This window comes from Rhizoctonia solani, chromosome 14, assembly GCF_016906535.1.
Source record: "Rhizoctonia solani chromosome 14, complete sequence".
Lineage (NCBI taxonomy): Eukaryota > Fungi > Basidiomycota > Agaricomycetes > Cantharellales > Ceratobasidiaceae > Rhizoctonia > Rhizoctonia solani.
In genome coordinates this window covers 1,037,813-1,052,551 of record NC_057383.1, presented here as the reverse complement: position 1 = coordinate 1,052,551, position 14,739 = coordinate 1,037,813, and the positions used below count along the sequence as shown (strand labels likewise).

The following is a 14,739-nucleotide window of genomic DNA, read 5'->3' as shown; positions in this document are numbered from 1 at the left end:
CCAGTTCATCTGAATCGATGTCCACTTCTGCAGAAACTACATTCGAATCAGGAACTGTCACCGGAGAAGAATCTGGGCCAGAAGTATATCCGATTGTGCCATCTGGTAGTCATCCTCCTTCGACTTACGTGGATGGTGGAACAATTCTTATTCCTCTAGCCCCGTCGCCATCCGCAAGTCAACATGTCCCATCGGTCGGCGCCCCATCGGCTCACGCGCCATCTGTCCACACCCCATCTATTCATGCACCATCAGTCTTCGCACCATCAGCCTTCGCACCATCAGCCTACGCGCCATCTGCTTATGCACCATCAGTCGCTGCAAGCCCCCCACGTGTTCCAGGATCGGTGGTCAGCGGTCCTCGTCCACCTGGATCTGTGTCTCGCGTCTCAAGCCCTCCAAGAATCCCATCTTACGTCATCAGCCCTCCCCCAGTTGTCCCATCTCATCCTCACTCTTCTGCCCCCCATTCGGTTGCGAGTCCTCAAGCTGGAGTTATAGTCGTTCAACCCCCTATTCCTGGAGATGCTGATATAATAATTGTGCCCCCGGTTGATAGTGAGGACGGAGCCATAGTAGTTGCCCCCCCGGTACCAGACGAAAGTACAGAAGTGATAGTCGTACCTCCTGCCACAAGCGAGGTATGTTCACTAACCCGAGCAAGCAATAGATACTAACCATTTCTCCAGTCCCCAAGCTCAGGAACAGAACCTGCAATTGTCGAGATTGTGCCCGAGGGAACTCAGGAAGACGCTGCTCCTCAGGTCATCAGAGTTAGCTCACCTGTTGGATCTCAACTTCCTGCACAAGTTATTCGCGTTGGCTCCCCCACCGCGACCCATGTCACAGAAGCTCCCCAAGTTATCCGCATTGGCTCGCCGGCAACGTCATACGCTCACCAAGTGCCCCAAGTAATTCGAATCGGAACTCCCGCCGCGAACCAGCCCGAGCCCCAGATCATTCGCATTGGAACTCCTGCTGCAAGCCAACCTGGACCTCAGGTCATTCGAATCGGTACCCCACGTGCCCATCCTCCCCAACGCATTCGTGTAACATCGCCAACTCAACCCCAGGCTCAGGTCATTCGCATGATGTCCCCTCCCCAGGTGCTGCGTCTTGGGTCACCCGATTCCGCCTTCAATCCACAGATTCTCCGAGTGAGGTCACCACTCACTTCCAAAGGTCCCAAGGTCATTCGACTGGGATCAACCCAGCCTCAGGAGCGAGGAGATAGCAGAGATTCGAGTTTTGCGCGCGTTGAACAAGGGTCTAGGAGTCGCTCTCGTCACGGCCGTGACAAGAGCCGGTCTCGTGGTGATCGCAGCCGTAGTCGATCTCGCCCCAGGGGTGAACAGCACACTGTAGTTATTCGCATCGACGATGGTAGACGCTCAAGCAAGAGTCGGGGCCGCGGAGATAGTGGTCGCAGGTCGTCCAGTCGTAGGTCGGGAGAGCATCGGCAAGAGGGTCCGGTCACCGTTATTGTAAACGATGGAACTTCTAAAAAGCACTCGAAATCCTCATCCAGCTCCAGTTCGACTTCGAGTTCTAGCTCTTCCCGCTCCAGTAGAAGAACACGCTCGCCGACCATCATTCGCATTGATCAGCCGTCTTCATCAGAACAGCTGCATACACCTGCGACCAGGGTATACACTCCAGTTACTCCATTGGAAGGTCCGCAGATTATTCGTATTGATGATCCTAATATGAGTATAGGCACACCTGGCCCAGAGGAGCCTCTGGTAATCCGCGTTGGGTCTGATTCTTCTCATCGCGAGAGCACGACCTCCAGTTCCAGTTCCAGCTCTAGCTCCAGCTCATCGACTTCGCGCATAGACTCTCCTAGGAGGTCCGGACTTATCGAGATCACACCCCCAGTCCCTGGCGTATCTGTTCCTGGAGCCCCTGCACCTACTGGTGCCGCGCCAAGCGGTGATACACCTGCCCAACCGACCCAACCACCCATTGTACTACAGCCCCATCCGGGTTATGGTTATGGTCAAGCCCCAGTTTATCCGCCAGTGCCACCATTCCCTCCACAACAGCCTTCGTCTGGCCAGTCTTCTGATCATCATCAAGCGGGGCCGTACCCACAAGGACCATATCCACAAGGACCGTATCCACAAGGACCGTATCCCCCAGAGGGGTCTCAGTATCCTGGATCTCCTGCTCATTACCCACCGCAACCCTACCCGGGTCCACCTCAGACCGGGTACCCGTACGGCGGCCCATGGCAGCAACCTCCTCCTATCATCATTCAACCCCCTGCTGTGATAACATCTCCGGTACCGGTCTCCTCCAGTGGTCAGACCCAGGGTAGCCAAATGCAGCCACCGATGATTCACGTCAGCCCAAGTTCTCCCAGTTCTCAGGGGCCTCAAATTATCCACGTCGGCTCTCCTTCGCAGTCGAGCCAGGAGCCACAGATTATTCGCATCGGCTCCCCTGGTCATACATTGGTATCTGCTACCCCCGGCATCGACCGAATTGTTGTCGACCCGAGCACATCGTCATCAGGTCGTTCAGAACTCTTTCTTCATGATGGTCGGTCGCATATTAGTGGCTCTGTTGTCGGAACTCCACGCATTGGGACCCCTCGCATGCGTGTTCCTGATACTCGGTCGTTGTCTCCACCAGTATTAGTCGATGCATCTCGTCCTCATTCCAGGGTCGGTACAGGCACGGAGCGTTACTACCCTTCTTCTAGTAGTCAATCCGGTGCTCCAGGCATTGTCTATATTGAGCCTCATGATGGTTCTGGTCGTCCTATCCCGTACGCTCGTGTCGTTAGCCCTCGGTCTCCCTCTAGGCCACACTCTCCAGCTCATATCATTCATGTTGACGACGGTTCTGGTCGCCCTGTCCCATATGCTCGTGTTCGTAGCCCTCGTTCCCCTTCGGGTCGTTCTCCTTCAGGCCGTTCTCCAGAAGTCTACTATGTAGATCGCCATGGGCGCCGGCATCGTGATGATGGACGATCGCCACCACATCTAGTTGAAGTTGTCCGGGACTCTCCGCGTCGTAGCGTGAGCTCGCCTGCGCCCATCCACGTTCCTGGTGGGCGTATTCATTCACCCAGATCTCAGTCTCAATCCCCTCGTACTCCACACATTGTCCACATCCCAGCTCCCGAACATAGTTCGCACTCGCACTCTCATCGCTCGGGTTCACCCACACAAATCATCGTGGAGCAGCCTGTGTCTAGTCGTCCTCGTTCCAGCTCGTCTTCAGGTTCTCCTCGTAGCACGCGTATTATTCACGTTGAGAGTGAGCCATCACGCCCCCATTCAAGCCACACAAGCCCTCGTTCTAGTGGCACTCATATCACTCAAATCGAAGGATCTGGTCCATCGCGCACACACACCACGCGCACACATTCACCTACTCACATCGAGGTCGTTCGTACTGGCACTCCTGATCAATCTAGCGTTCGTTCTCAGTCTCAGCCTGCTAGGGTCATTCGTGTTGGCGATTCGGGAACTCGCTCAGGCGGAAGCAGCTCTCCGCGCGACCATACTATCATCGTTGACAGGGGCTCTCGTCGTACGCGCTCGCTTAGCGGATCCGGATCACATATTATCAAAGTCGGTAGATCTGAAGATAGCCATGGTAGTCACAGGCCAAGAATTATTGAGGTCGATCGATCTGATTCTCGTGACCGATCGCCTGGACGTATCATCAGGGTAGACCGGGGCGGGTCCTCACGTACTGACTCGCCAACGCACATAATCCAGATTGGCACTCCGTCTGGCACGACCGATTCTCCTCAGCAGATTATCGCGGACGACCCATATGCGCGAGGAAGATCCGGTTCCCAACCCCAAGTCATTCGCGTACATGACCCCAGCGAAACACACTCATACTCACCTACGAGGATTGTTGTTGACAATGGTCATAATGCACGCGCTCGTTCTCCAGAGCGCTATCCTCGTGAAATCCATGTAGTAGGATCGGGTTCTCGACCTCGTACGCCTTCGCGCTCCCCGACCAGGATTGTGTACGAGCCCAGTCGCTATGGTAGTCGACCTCCGTCCCGTGTTCAAACACCGCTCACTGGCTCTCGTTCGCCTACGAGAATCATTCGTGTTGGCTCGCCTGATCGGTATGGGCCTGGGAGCGCTTATGGTGATTCACAATATCCTGGGTCACATATCGGTGGTCGCCCAACCGTCATTCGGGTGGGTTCTGCTGGCCCTACCTACCAAGGGCCCGACGTGGTTCGCGTTACTTCTCCAAGAGCACATGAATATCCTCAAGTGAGCTACGAAATGCATGCTAGCAAAGCTTGTGCTAATATTTTTGCAGGTCGTTCGAATGGGTGGCACCCCATCCCAGGCCCCAACTCCTCAAGTCATCCGAGTGACCACTCCCCAGACTCAAATGCCCAATATCATCCGACTCGGCTCTCCCAAAACAGAAGAACCCCCTCGCATCATACGTGTCGGTGTCCCCCGAACCAGCCTTCCATCATACCTTCCGACTGAGGACAAAGGTCGACCGGGTCAACCGGGTCAGCCAGATCAGACGAGCCAGCCTGACCAGACGGGTCAACCACAACAGAGGCATTTGTCACATATCACCGAAGAATCATCAGCATCGGGTGACTCAGAGATCCCTCCAGTTATTGAGATACCTGAAGACCAGCAACAACGTCGACCAGTTCAACGCAACGCCGATGGGCGGACAGAGCCACATGCTCCGCAGGTTATTCGAGTTGGGCCTGGTTCGAGTACGATGGGTCCAGAAGTCCCATATCAACAGATTCGCGTTACCACTCCTGGACCCATCGAGTACCCACCACCTCATGTCGTCCGCGTCGGCACCGCGTCACCAGAGACCCATTACCCACATATCGTACGCGTTGGTTCGACTAAACCTGCTCCACAGCCCGAGGCACCTCCAACTATCGTCCGTGTTCCAACGGCACAAGGGAAACCCGAGTACCAGCCACACGTCATCCGGGTTGCATCTCCTCCTTCGGTCATCGTCCCTTCGTCTCCTCATAGAGTCAGGCTCGGTACACCTGCTTTTACTCAAACCGACGAACCTCCCCAGTGGATTCGTGTCACCTCGCCTCCGCGCCAAATAGTTGACCCCGCCCCCCAGGTCGCATACTTGAAGCCGGCTCCCAAAGATCCCGTTGGTCCTCAGATCATTCGCGTCGCGACTGCTCAGATTCCTCCTACGCCAGCTCCTGCTCAAGTTTTCCGTGTCGGGACCCCTGGGTATCCTGAAGCGCCTCAAATTGTTCGTGTGGGTACAGCCAAGCTACCACCAGAAGACAAGCTAGCGCAAATCATCCGTATTGGGACCCCATCCTATCCAGAACCTCCCCAAACTCAAGTCATTCGTGTTGGAGTTCAGCCAGCTAAGGAAACAGACCCTCAAGTTGTCCGCATCGGCACGCCAGGCGGTGTACCTCCAACTCCTCAAGTTATTCGCGTTGCTGCACCCTACAAGGAGGCGCCTCCACCAGTGGAAGTTGTTCACATTGGCTCGCCAAGCACTACCGCTCCTCTCGAACCGCAGGTCATCCGCGTTACTTCCCCTCAAGTTGTACAAGAGCCCACCCGAGTCGTTCGCGTGGGGTCTGCTGTTCCAAAAGATGTTGGCCCCCAAGTTATTCGCGTCAAGTCTCCTGAACGTCCTCCTGCGCCGACTGAGATAATCCGCGTCGGAAGTACGGCTCCCAGTACCTATGAAGGCCCCCAGGTTATACGGGTTGGCACCTCACACCCTGCTCCTGCTCAGCCAACACAGATTATCCGCACGGGTACTGTACCTCCAAGTGATCCTCAGGTCATCCGTGTTACATCGCCCACTCAGCAATACCCCCCGAGCGAAATTATTCGAGTCGGAAGTGCTGCACCTGTTAGTGAGGGTCCTCAGGTCATTCGAGTCGGTGCTTCCCACCCGCCTGCGGAGCCAACTCAGATCATCCGTACTGGCACTGCACCACCTAGTGAGCCCCAGGTCATCCGCGTTACCCAGCCTCCTGCCAAGACTGAGGTCATTCGTCTTCCTGCTGAATCCGTCCCTGGGAGTGAAGGCCCACAAGTCATCCGCGTTACGTCGCCTCCCATCAGAACCGAGATTGTTCGCCTGCCTGCTGAGCCCGCCTCAGCAAACGAAGGTCCAAAAGTCATTCGTGTTACTTCAACCCCAGCAAAGACCGAAGTCGTTCGTCTTCCCGCCGAACCCGCAGGCGAGAGTCCGCAAGTCGTCCGTGTGACTTCCCCTCCTGTTAAGACGGAGGTTGTCCGCGTGGGTGGTAGCGCAATACCCAGTGAGCCTCAAGTTATTCGTGTCAAATCCCCGGAACGTCAAACGGAAGTTATTCGAGTTGGAGGTGGTGCTACATCTATCGATGAAGGACCAAGGATTATTCGAGTCGCATCCCCGCCTCGTCAGAAGCCGGATGTCCTTCGCATTGGAGATCCCACGCATGCTTCTACTGCAGAGGGCCCTCAAGTGATTCGTGTCATATCTCCTGCACATGATTCGGATGCACCTGATATTATTCGTTTGGGTGACAGAGTTGCTGGCGAAGGTCCTCAAGTTATCCGCGTCGGTACCCCCTCTGAAGCCTCCACTCAGCCCCAGATCATTCGTGTCGGCGGTGATCCCTCAGAAGTTGGCTCACGAATTATTCGGGTGACTAGTCCTGGCCGTTCCTTGGAACCTGTCGATTATGAATCCCAACTCGATGGGTTTGAACCTCATTCGCTGTCCGAAATTATCGAGGAAGGGACAGTTGTATCATCTCGCTCTGGTAGGATCAACGATTCTGAAAGCCGCCACCCGAGCAGGGTCATTAGCGTTGCTCCAACTCTCCCTGATACAGCCGATCGTCAGACCGTAGTAACCGAACCAAGCAGTCACCAAGTTCCTCAGAGCGTGTATGAGCATTCGATAATTTATGGCTCCGAGCCTAACGAGGAAGTGACTCCTATCACACCCTCTGCGCCTTCAGAACGCAGTGTCGAGCAAATCATTCGTATAGGCGCGCCTGATGGAGTCGAGTACCACACGCAACCACAGATCATCCGAGTTGCCCAGCCCGACGACACCTCGTCTCCTCAAGTCATTCGTGTTCGGTCTCCTGGACCTGCCTATCCCCCTATTGCTGTAGTCAACCCGCCATCCTCGGAACCCCCTCATGTCGTTCGCGTTGGAGGTTCTCGCGCCTCGAGCCCTCAAGTTATACGAGTAGCTGTTCCCCGGCCCGAACCTACTCCAGTGCTTGAAACCCAGCCTCCCAATGTTGTCCGCGTCGGAGATGGTACCCAGCCAGCGTCACCACAGGTCATTCGCGTGACATCCCCTCGCCAGGAGGCTCCTCCATCCTCGTCTACTTCGGTCTCTGCTCCTGAAGCTCCTCAGATCATTCGTCTTGGGTCAAGCCCTGCTCTTCAGGAAGGTCCTCACGTTGTCCGTGTGACGTCTCCTACGCCTGTCGTTGCTCCCACTCAGTGAGTGAGGTTCCAATTCTGTTTGATCTCTACTGACGCTGCTTTAGGCCGGCTACTACATCCTCTGACCCTCCGCACATTGTCCGTATCGGTGGTTCGGCCATTCAGGAAGGTCCCCAGGTTATTCGTGTTACATCTCCTCAACCTTTAGCCGCCTCTGTTCAAAATCCTGTTTCGGACCCTCAAGTTATTCGTGTCGGAGCTTCGGTGCAGGAAGGTCCCCAGGTCATTCGTGTCACATCTCCACCGCAAGCTGTTATTGCTCCTCAGCCCGTTTCGGAACCCCAAGTCGTCCGGGTCGGTGGCCCTGCTAATCAAGAAGGACCTCAGGTTATCCGCGTTACATCTCTGCCACAGACCGTTGTTGCTCCTGCTCCTCAGCCCGTTCAGGATGCCCAAGTGTTTCGTTTGGGTACCTCGGCTCTCCAAGAAGGCCCTCAGGTCATTCGCGTTACTTCTCCACCTCAGCCAACCATTGTTGCGCCCCTTCCAGCACCACCTTCTGAACCTCAGGTTATTCGCATTGGCTCCTCCATACCTCCAGATGGCCCTCAAGTTATTCGTGTCACCTCTCCGGCTCCTCTTCAAGCTCCCCCTGTGCCTGTACCAGATCCCGTCCCAGCACCTGTGATTGCACCCGTTGTAGCTCCTCCCAGTTCTGAGCCTCCGCACGTTATTCGGGTCGGTGCTTCTGCTTCTCAAGAAGGCCCCCAGGTTATTCGTGTTACTTCCCCTCAACCTGTCGTTGCTCCCGCTGCGTGAGCATTCTGCGTTTTACTGCGATTCATGTATGCTGACGTTTACATCTCTGCTCTAGGCCTGTACCTGCTCCGCAAGTCATTCGTGTAACAACTCCTCGAGTCGAACCTGTGACCCCTGTTGCGCCCAGCATCGACCCAGCATCAGCTCAGCCCACCGTTGTGAGAATTGGCCCTTCGGAACCCGTTCAGCCTCAAGTAATCCGTGTTACCTCTGTCAAGCCAGAGCCAGTACCAGCGCCAGTACCCTCTGAGCCACATGTCATCCGTATTGGTTCGAGCTCGAGAGCTGAGGAGCGTCCGCAAATTGTTCGCGTTACTTCTGCCACTCCCAAACCTCCCCAGATCATCCGTTTGGGCTCAGCAGCAGCACCCACCGAACCCCAAATTGTCCGCGTTTCCTCTCAGCCGCCCCGTATTATTCGTGTCACCTCACCAAGTACGACTGCTCCCAGCGGAACTGCTCCCAGCGCCCCGTCAGATGCTTCCCACATCGTCATCACGCAACCTCAGCTGGCTCGTCAACCAACTTCCATCTTCCAGCCTGATGGCTACACTCCGATTCCTGGAAGGCGCATCACACTTCCCGATGAAAATACCAGGCTCAGTTATCCGCCCAGCGGACCCGGTACGGTCGTGTCACAGCACGGCAACACCACTATCCCGGAGCTTCTGCCATCGGATTCGGCCAGTCAACACCCCGGCAACTATGACAGTGGTCCAACTCCTGTTCTTGTAGTCCCTGGCCGCAGCATTGCTGGAGGTAGCACACATAGTAGACGCTCTGATTCAATCTTTCTGCCTCCTGGCAGCATCCGTCGTCACCCCTCTGTTGTACATACACCCAAATCCGTCGTCTCGACCCAGTCAAGTCGCTCATCTGTTCTCGAGCTTGAGCGTCAAGCCCAACGCCAAGCAGAAGATGAGGCCCGTCGACGTCGGATCCAGGACGAAGACGAGGAGCGTCGACGACGTGTCATTGCTGAGGACGAGGAGCGCTATCGTCGCATCCAAGCGGAAGACGAAGAACGCCTACAGCGGTTCCAAGCTGCAGAGGATGAACGCCGGCGTGTATTTGAGCGTAGCGAAGAGGCCCGTAGGCGTGCGATCGAAGCCGCCGAGCGTGCAGAGACAGCTAGACAACAAGAATTCGAGGCCAACGAACGTGAGAGGCAGAGACTTTTCGACGAGTTGGAACGAGAGCGTGCCCGTCATGCTGAGGATCGCCGCCGACAAGTCTTTGATATTACCGAATCTATCCGTCGTGAAGTTACTGAACGTGGACAAGCTGAACGTGCAAGACAAGATGATGCATTCGGTCGAGATGTTACTCAGGCGATTCGTGAAGCCATCGCATCGACTGAGGCTGATCGTACTGCATTTATGCAGGCCATAGAAGATGAACGCGCAGCTGCTGAAGACGAACGTGCTCGTTTACTTGAGATTCGTGACATTGACCGAGCGCAAGAGCTGGAAGACTATCGTGCTAGGATGCAGGGACTTGAGGAAGAACTCGCCGCTGCCCGCGATGTGATAGAACGAGAACGCCTCGAACGCGCAGCCTCCGAACAAGCACGCTTTGACCAACTCCGTGCCGAAGCCGAGGAACGCGAAGCTATCAATCGTGCTCAATTAACTGATATTACAAACGCTTTGGAAGAACGACGAGAGGAAGCTGCCAGGTGGCGCGAAGCCGATGATCAACGCTGGGCTGAGAAGCAGGCTCGTCGTGGTGCGAAAGCGGAGCGCATGGAGACACTCCACGATTTGGTGAATGGTATCATTGCAGAGCGCGAGGAAGATCGTAGACGACAAGAAGAAGAGCGCATTACCGCTGCTGCCAAGCCTGGTATGCTAAATCTCATAAGGGAATACGATCACTTCTAACATTTCTTTGATTAGGCATTGAGGCTGTCCTTGCCGCTATGCAACAACAGAATAATGACATTGCTTCAATGATGGCCTCGATTGCAGACAGTAAGTGTTTCTATCGCTTGTCTAGTACGCATAACTTATGGTCATTCGAAGCTTTGCGCACTGACATGGACCGGAAGCATATGGAGACCCTGGAGTCTGTACGAGCAACTGCTGCCGAACAAGTTCCTTTCAATGTTCAGAGGGTAAGCTAAATTACATGCACCTGTGACCTGCTACTAACGAATCTTCTCAGTATCTGGATGACTTCTCCAAGGCGCTGTCCGAGGAAGTTCGCATGCTGCTGAAGGAGGTCGGCAAGCTTCGCGAAGAAAAGAGAGCCCTGCAGCAGTATGTTTGTTCTATATGTTTTCATGGACCAAGCTGATTTTGTTTCTTCAGCGAAATTGGATGCTTGTTAACTTTGAAGTCCAAATATGGACCCGGTGGAGAATTTGAGCCCGACTGGTACGTTGCAATTCTCCATTTATTCCGGTACGTATTAAATATTCTATCTCAGGGCCCCGCCTGGAGCTACCTACTGTCCCACGGAATGCCCAACGGTCCCTGTCGCTGTACCTGAGCCCGTCTCTATCGTCGAGGAAGAACCCGCTCCTAAGCCTTCTGCATGGCGCAACGTCCGCACCCGCAAAAAGAGCCAACGCGACCGTGAACGCGATGACCCCCTACCCGCTCCTACCGCTGTCTACCCTACCGGCCCGCTCTCATCTGCTGAATACGTCCGCCCACCACCCACCGCTGCATCTTGGCAATCTTGGAGAGGCAATGCTACCCAAGTCCCATCACCATCACCACCTGCATTTGAAGACGATGACCATCCCGTTGTTCCCGTTCGCGAGCGAAGTCCTGATCGATTCGGCCCCACACCTGGACCCAGTGGTTTCTTCGGTCCTCGTCCATCCGGTGGAGGTGGAGCTTAGCCTATTGATTTGATTTATCTTCTCTTCTTTGCTTGATCTGTTTTTTTTTGTTGTTTCTCATCTCAGCGTCGACCTCTATTCTTCTATACAAAATCAAAATCTTGTATTGTGTGTTTTTTCTATCTACTTTATTACTATGACTTTGTCATTCTCGAATCTATGCGCTCTCTCCAGATCTGTCGATTTTTCCTGATACAACACATGCTATACAATCAATACTAACTCATGGCATCAAAGCATTTGCGTGATTATTTGCAAAGCTATTCGAACGGCATGCGTACGTTTTCTGATATTTACAAGGTCCCAGCCGCGATTTTTGCAGAGAGCGAGGCATCACTGATAATATAAGAGGACAGAGCAGATACCTTGGACTTGACTTCGTCTGCCACGATGCGTCCAAAGTACTTGGCACCAAGTCTAGATAGGTAATTGCAAAACCAAGTTAGTAATCCCGACATGGTCTCTGCAACCAGTTGACTCACGAGTTCAAATGAGTTGTATCATCAGAAGCGTAGTTGAATCTAGAAATGCTATGGGTCCTCCTTCTAAGCAGCGATCACAATAAACTCACTGCATCGCATTGGTTTTTCCAAGCTTATTCAAGTATGCACGCGAATCAGCCAAAAGAGGAAGGAGCTATTTCAAATATGTCAACTGCTTGTTTGGCCACTGCATATGTGCATCACTGACCGACAATCCTAGGTTTGAAGCAACTTTAATGGTTTCTGCTGAGTAGGGGCCAAGGGTATCAGAAGTTGCTTGCTCGCTTGAGAAAGTTCTTCGAGCGAGAGAAGTCATCAAGACTGGAGAGCATCCAGCGGACTAGTTTGAAATAGTTAAGTCGATCTCATTTAGTCGCTTAGCGACTCTCCTCACCTTGATTTTGTTGGTCAAGGACGTCAAGTTTGCAGCAAACTGCGTTGTGGACATTAATTTCATATCGTTGTGTCCGAACTTTTTTTATGAGGGAGAGGGGGTGAGCTGAATTGGTTCATTGGAACGACCCAACAACCCTACGTACCTGGATGAGAGCGTAGGTGTTCGCTGTCTTGCACCTAGTGATCATGTCTTTGTACTGGGTTTGAGCTTGCCAAGTAACGGTCGTTTTCTACATATAATCAATTAGTAAGGTTCAAACATGTTCTGAAACTAGAGCATACACCACTGCTAGCCAAGTTTGTGCATTGGGCGAGTCCCTTGGTATCGGCGCACTGTTTCAAGAAAAGTTCAACATCAGAGTCATTATTCGAGCTGACCCACTTACAAATCCGGGACCCCAACCCTTTTCTGCAGTAACGGTACTGTCACCAATAAGCAGTATGCCTTCAGATTCCGCATGTTAGTCCAAGCTCGAGTAGTTTGTTGTTTACATGCCTGGGGCAGCCATGGCCGATGCGATCAAGCCTAACAGAGCAGCAGTGTTAAAAAAGCGCATGATAGCTATAGAAATGAAGTTCAGAATAAAGCAGTCGATTAAGAGGAGTCAAGTCTACCCGGCTTGCCAGCCAAAAGAGCAATTTATACAATCGGACCCGCGGCCCGCCTCAGAGTGCCAGCACAGCGCGTGTAGCAGAGCAAGCTTCCCCAATAATTTACCCGAGACTATGATTAGCGCATATGGAATTGATTTCCTTGTTAGGTTATTTTGGAATATAGGATGCTGGCATGAAATTAAGAACCAAGGGCGAGTGTTCATATGACTACTATTTTCGCTCAAATTGATTTCAGCGCAGCATGAAACGGATCATCCTGTCGCAACCGGTTTGCAACCGAGAGAGTATTCGAATATACTGTAAGCCCTAATTTATGACTTCCGCCCACTGCTGCATCCATTTTCGTTAATGAGAAGACTGCAGATAGTTGATGATCATTTACTCACATATGGGGATGGCTGATCCTAGCGCCCAGCGCGTTACGTAATATATGCTCTGCGCGCTTGGGCGTCGGCTAGTCCTAACCACCTTGGTGTCCTCGCGCAACGCATTACTACTCGTCGCGTACCAACAAGTTCACCCATACGAAATCATGTCTGCGATGGAAGTGGATACCCCCGATACTAAGTCCAAGGACAAGAAGCCCCGCTTCGAAGTCAAAAAGGTACGTCCTCGCCTATTTACCTTGTGATTGTAATACTAATTGTCTTGTTCCCTCGCGTCACCGCATCTAGTGGAATGCCGTAGCATTATGGGCCTGGGGTGAGTGGACGTAACTCACGTTGATAGACATTTAACTCATGCTCCGTTTAGATATTGTTGTCGATAACTGCGCTATCTGCAGGAACCACATTATGGACCTCTGTAAGTATCCTTGCACTACTACCTATCAATCATATAAACCACCCGGTCGGCCAAATCTTCCGTTCTATCATAGGTATCGACTGCCAGGCCAATCAAGTTTCCGCCACGAGTGAGGAATGTACGGCGGCATGGGGTATCTGCAACGTGAGTACCACCCGTCCAATCCGGGATTTCTGGGCGCTCAACGGATTCATCGGCACGTGTAGCACGCCTTTCATTTTCACTGCATCTCTCGTTGGCTAAAGACGCGTAATGTGTGTCCACTGGACAATCGCGAGTGGGAACTCCAAAAGTACGCATGTCATTTTTCCGTATACTCATCTCAGCCTATTAATATTCTTGAATAGATATGGGCGGTAGTTTATTGTATTTCTCGTGGCACGCCTTGCCAGACGGCGCCTGATTCAACAAGATGTATCATATACGCGCGCAAAATGTATCTTATTGAGCCACCTATCTCCTTATGAGTCCTTCGTGCAAGACACGAGGGAGCCATATTGCAAACGCGGAAACAACTCTTGCATTACCGGATCGGGCTCTCTAATTGGACGCCGTATGTTCCCGCATCCCACACATAGTTAGAGTCGGATCTCCAATCATTCAAGTCGTTTTGGTTGAAATAAATAGATCCCATGGGTACCGTAGCGTTCCAAGCACCACATTAATTTTAGTGAAAAGCTTGACCTCGTTCATTCGACTGATGAGATAATCACCCACGACTCAAGTGTTTGACCACTAATAACTACTGACCCAGTCCAAACGCTACAGATTTCGTGAGGTGTTGGGACGTACTCAGCTACCAATACTATTCAATCAATCAGTTCTGTGCTAAAGTACCTAGAGATAGTCTATTTATTTAAAGAAGCCCCAAAGCCGAATGCAGTCAAATATTCAGCAAATATCCTCTACATATGATTCACGTCGGAAGTGTTCTATTCACCCTGCTGTTTTTTCGTATCATACACTGCGCGATAGTTTCCTGGAATCTGGGGCTAGCCGAGGTCGTAGAGTTCGTATTTACACTTTAAAGAGCAAGGACTCCCAGACCACCCTTGAGAAAGAAAAAACAGCACATCTGATGTGGGGCCATACGCAACGTATTGCATACACTTGTGCTCGATTCAAATGCAATACACGGTCATGTCTCAGAAAAACGGTTGCGATTCACGAACCAGCTTTTATATAACGATAGTATAATCAATATACCCAACGTGTATTGGTTAAACATAAAAGCTCATCAAAGGGCGAGGAGCCAGAAAACAGCTTATATCAGTGAGAACATTGTGAATTTATCTACTTTGTCCATGAAAATACGAGAGCTGAGAGATGTTCACTGGGTTGAAACACAGTGAATATA

At 52.5% G+C, this 14,739-nt stretch overlaps 3 protein-coding genes across 3 annotated transcripts; 2 read left to right on the top strand and 1 right to left on the bottom strand.

The window, feature by feature from the left end:
* Nucleotides 1-17: 17 nt before the first annotated feature.
* Nucleotides 18-11,085, top strand: RhiXN_10956 (proteophosphoglycan 5; the record flags this gene model as incomplete). Its single annotated transcript, XM_043330771.1, has 10 exons — nt 18-641; nt 690-4,256; nt 4,306-7,472; nt 7,520-8,230; nt 8,290-10,079; nt 10,133-10,207; nt 10,259-10,350; nt 10,401-10,495; nt 10,547-10,612; nt 10,665-11,085. The coding sequence occupies 10 exons, from the start codon at nt 18-20 to the stop codon at nt 11,083-11,085; spliced, it is 10,608 nt and encodes a 3,535-aa protein (XP_043186116.1).
* A 293-nt stretch (nt 11,086-11,378) lies between these two features.
* RhiXN_10955 (carbohydrate esterase family 12 protein) lies at nt 11,379-12,472 on the bottom strand (the record flags this gene model as incomplete). The annotated part of the gene is made up of 9 exons (XM_043330770.1): nt 11,379-11,502; nt 11,568-11,606; nt 11,657-11,721; nt 11,776-11,907; nt 11,962-12,000; nt 12,107-12,193; nt 12,246-12,296; nt 12,350-12,386; nt 12,456-12,472. 9 exons carry the CDS (start codon nt 12,470-12,472, stop codon nt 11,379-11,381), a joined length of 591 nt encoding a protein of 196 aa, XP_043186115.1.
* A 536-nt stretch (nt 12,473-13,008) lies between these two features.
* RhiXN_10954 (Zf-rbx1 domain-containing protein) lies at nt 13,009-13,729 on the top strand (the record flags this gene model as incomplete). The annotated part of the gene is made up of 5 exons (XM_043330769.1): nt 13,009-13,182; nt 13,253-13,280; nt 13,332-13,382; nt 13,456-13,526; nt 13,589-13,729. 5 exons carry the CDS (start codon nt 13,009-13,011, stop codon nt 13,727-13,729), a joined length of 465 nt encoding a protein of 154 aa, XP_043186114.1.
* Between the last annotated feature and the right edge of the window lie 1,010 nt (nt 13,730-14,739).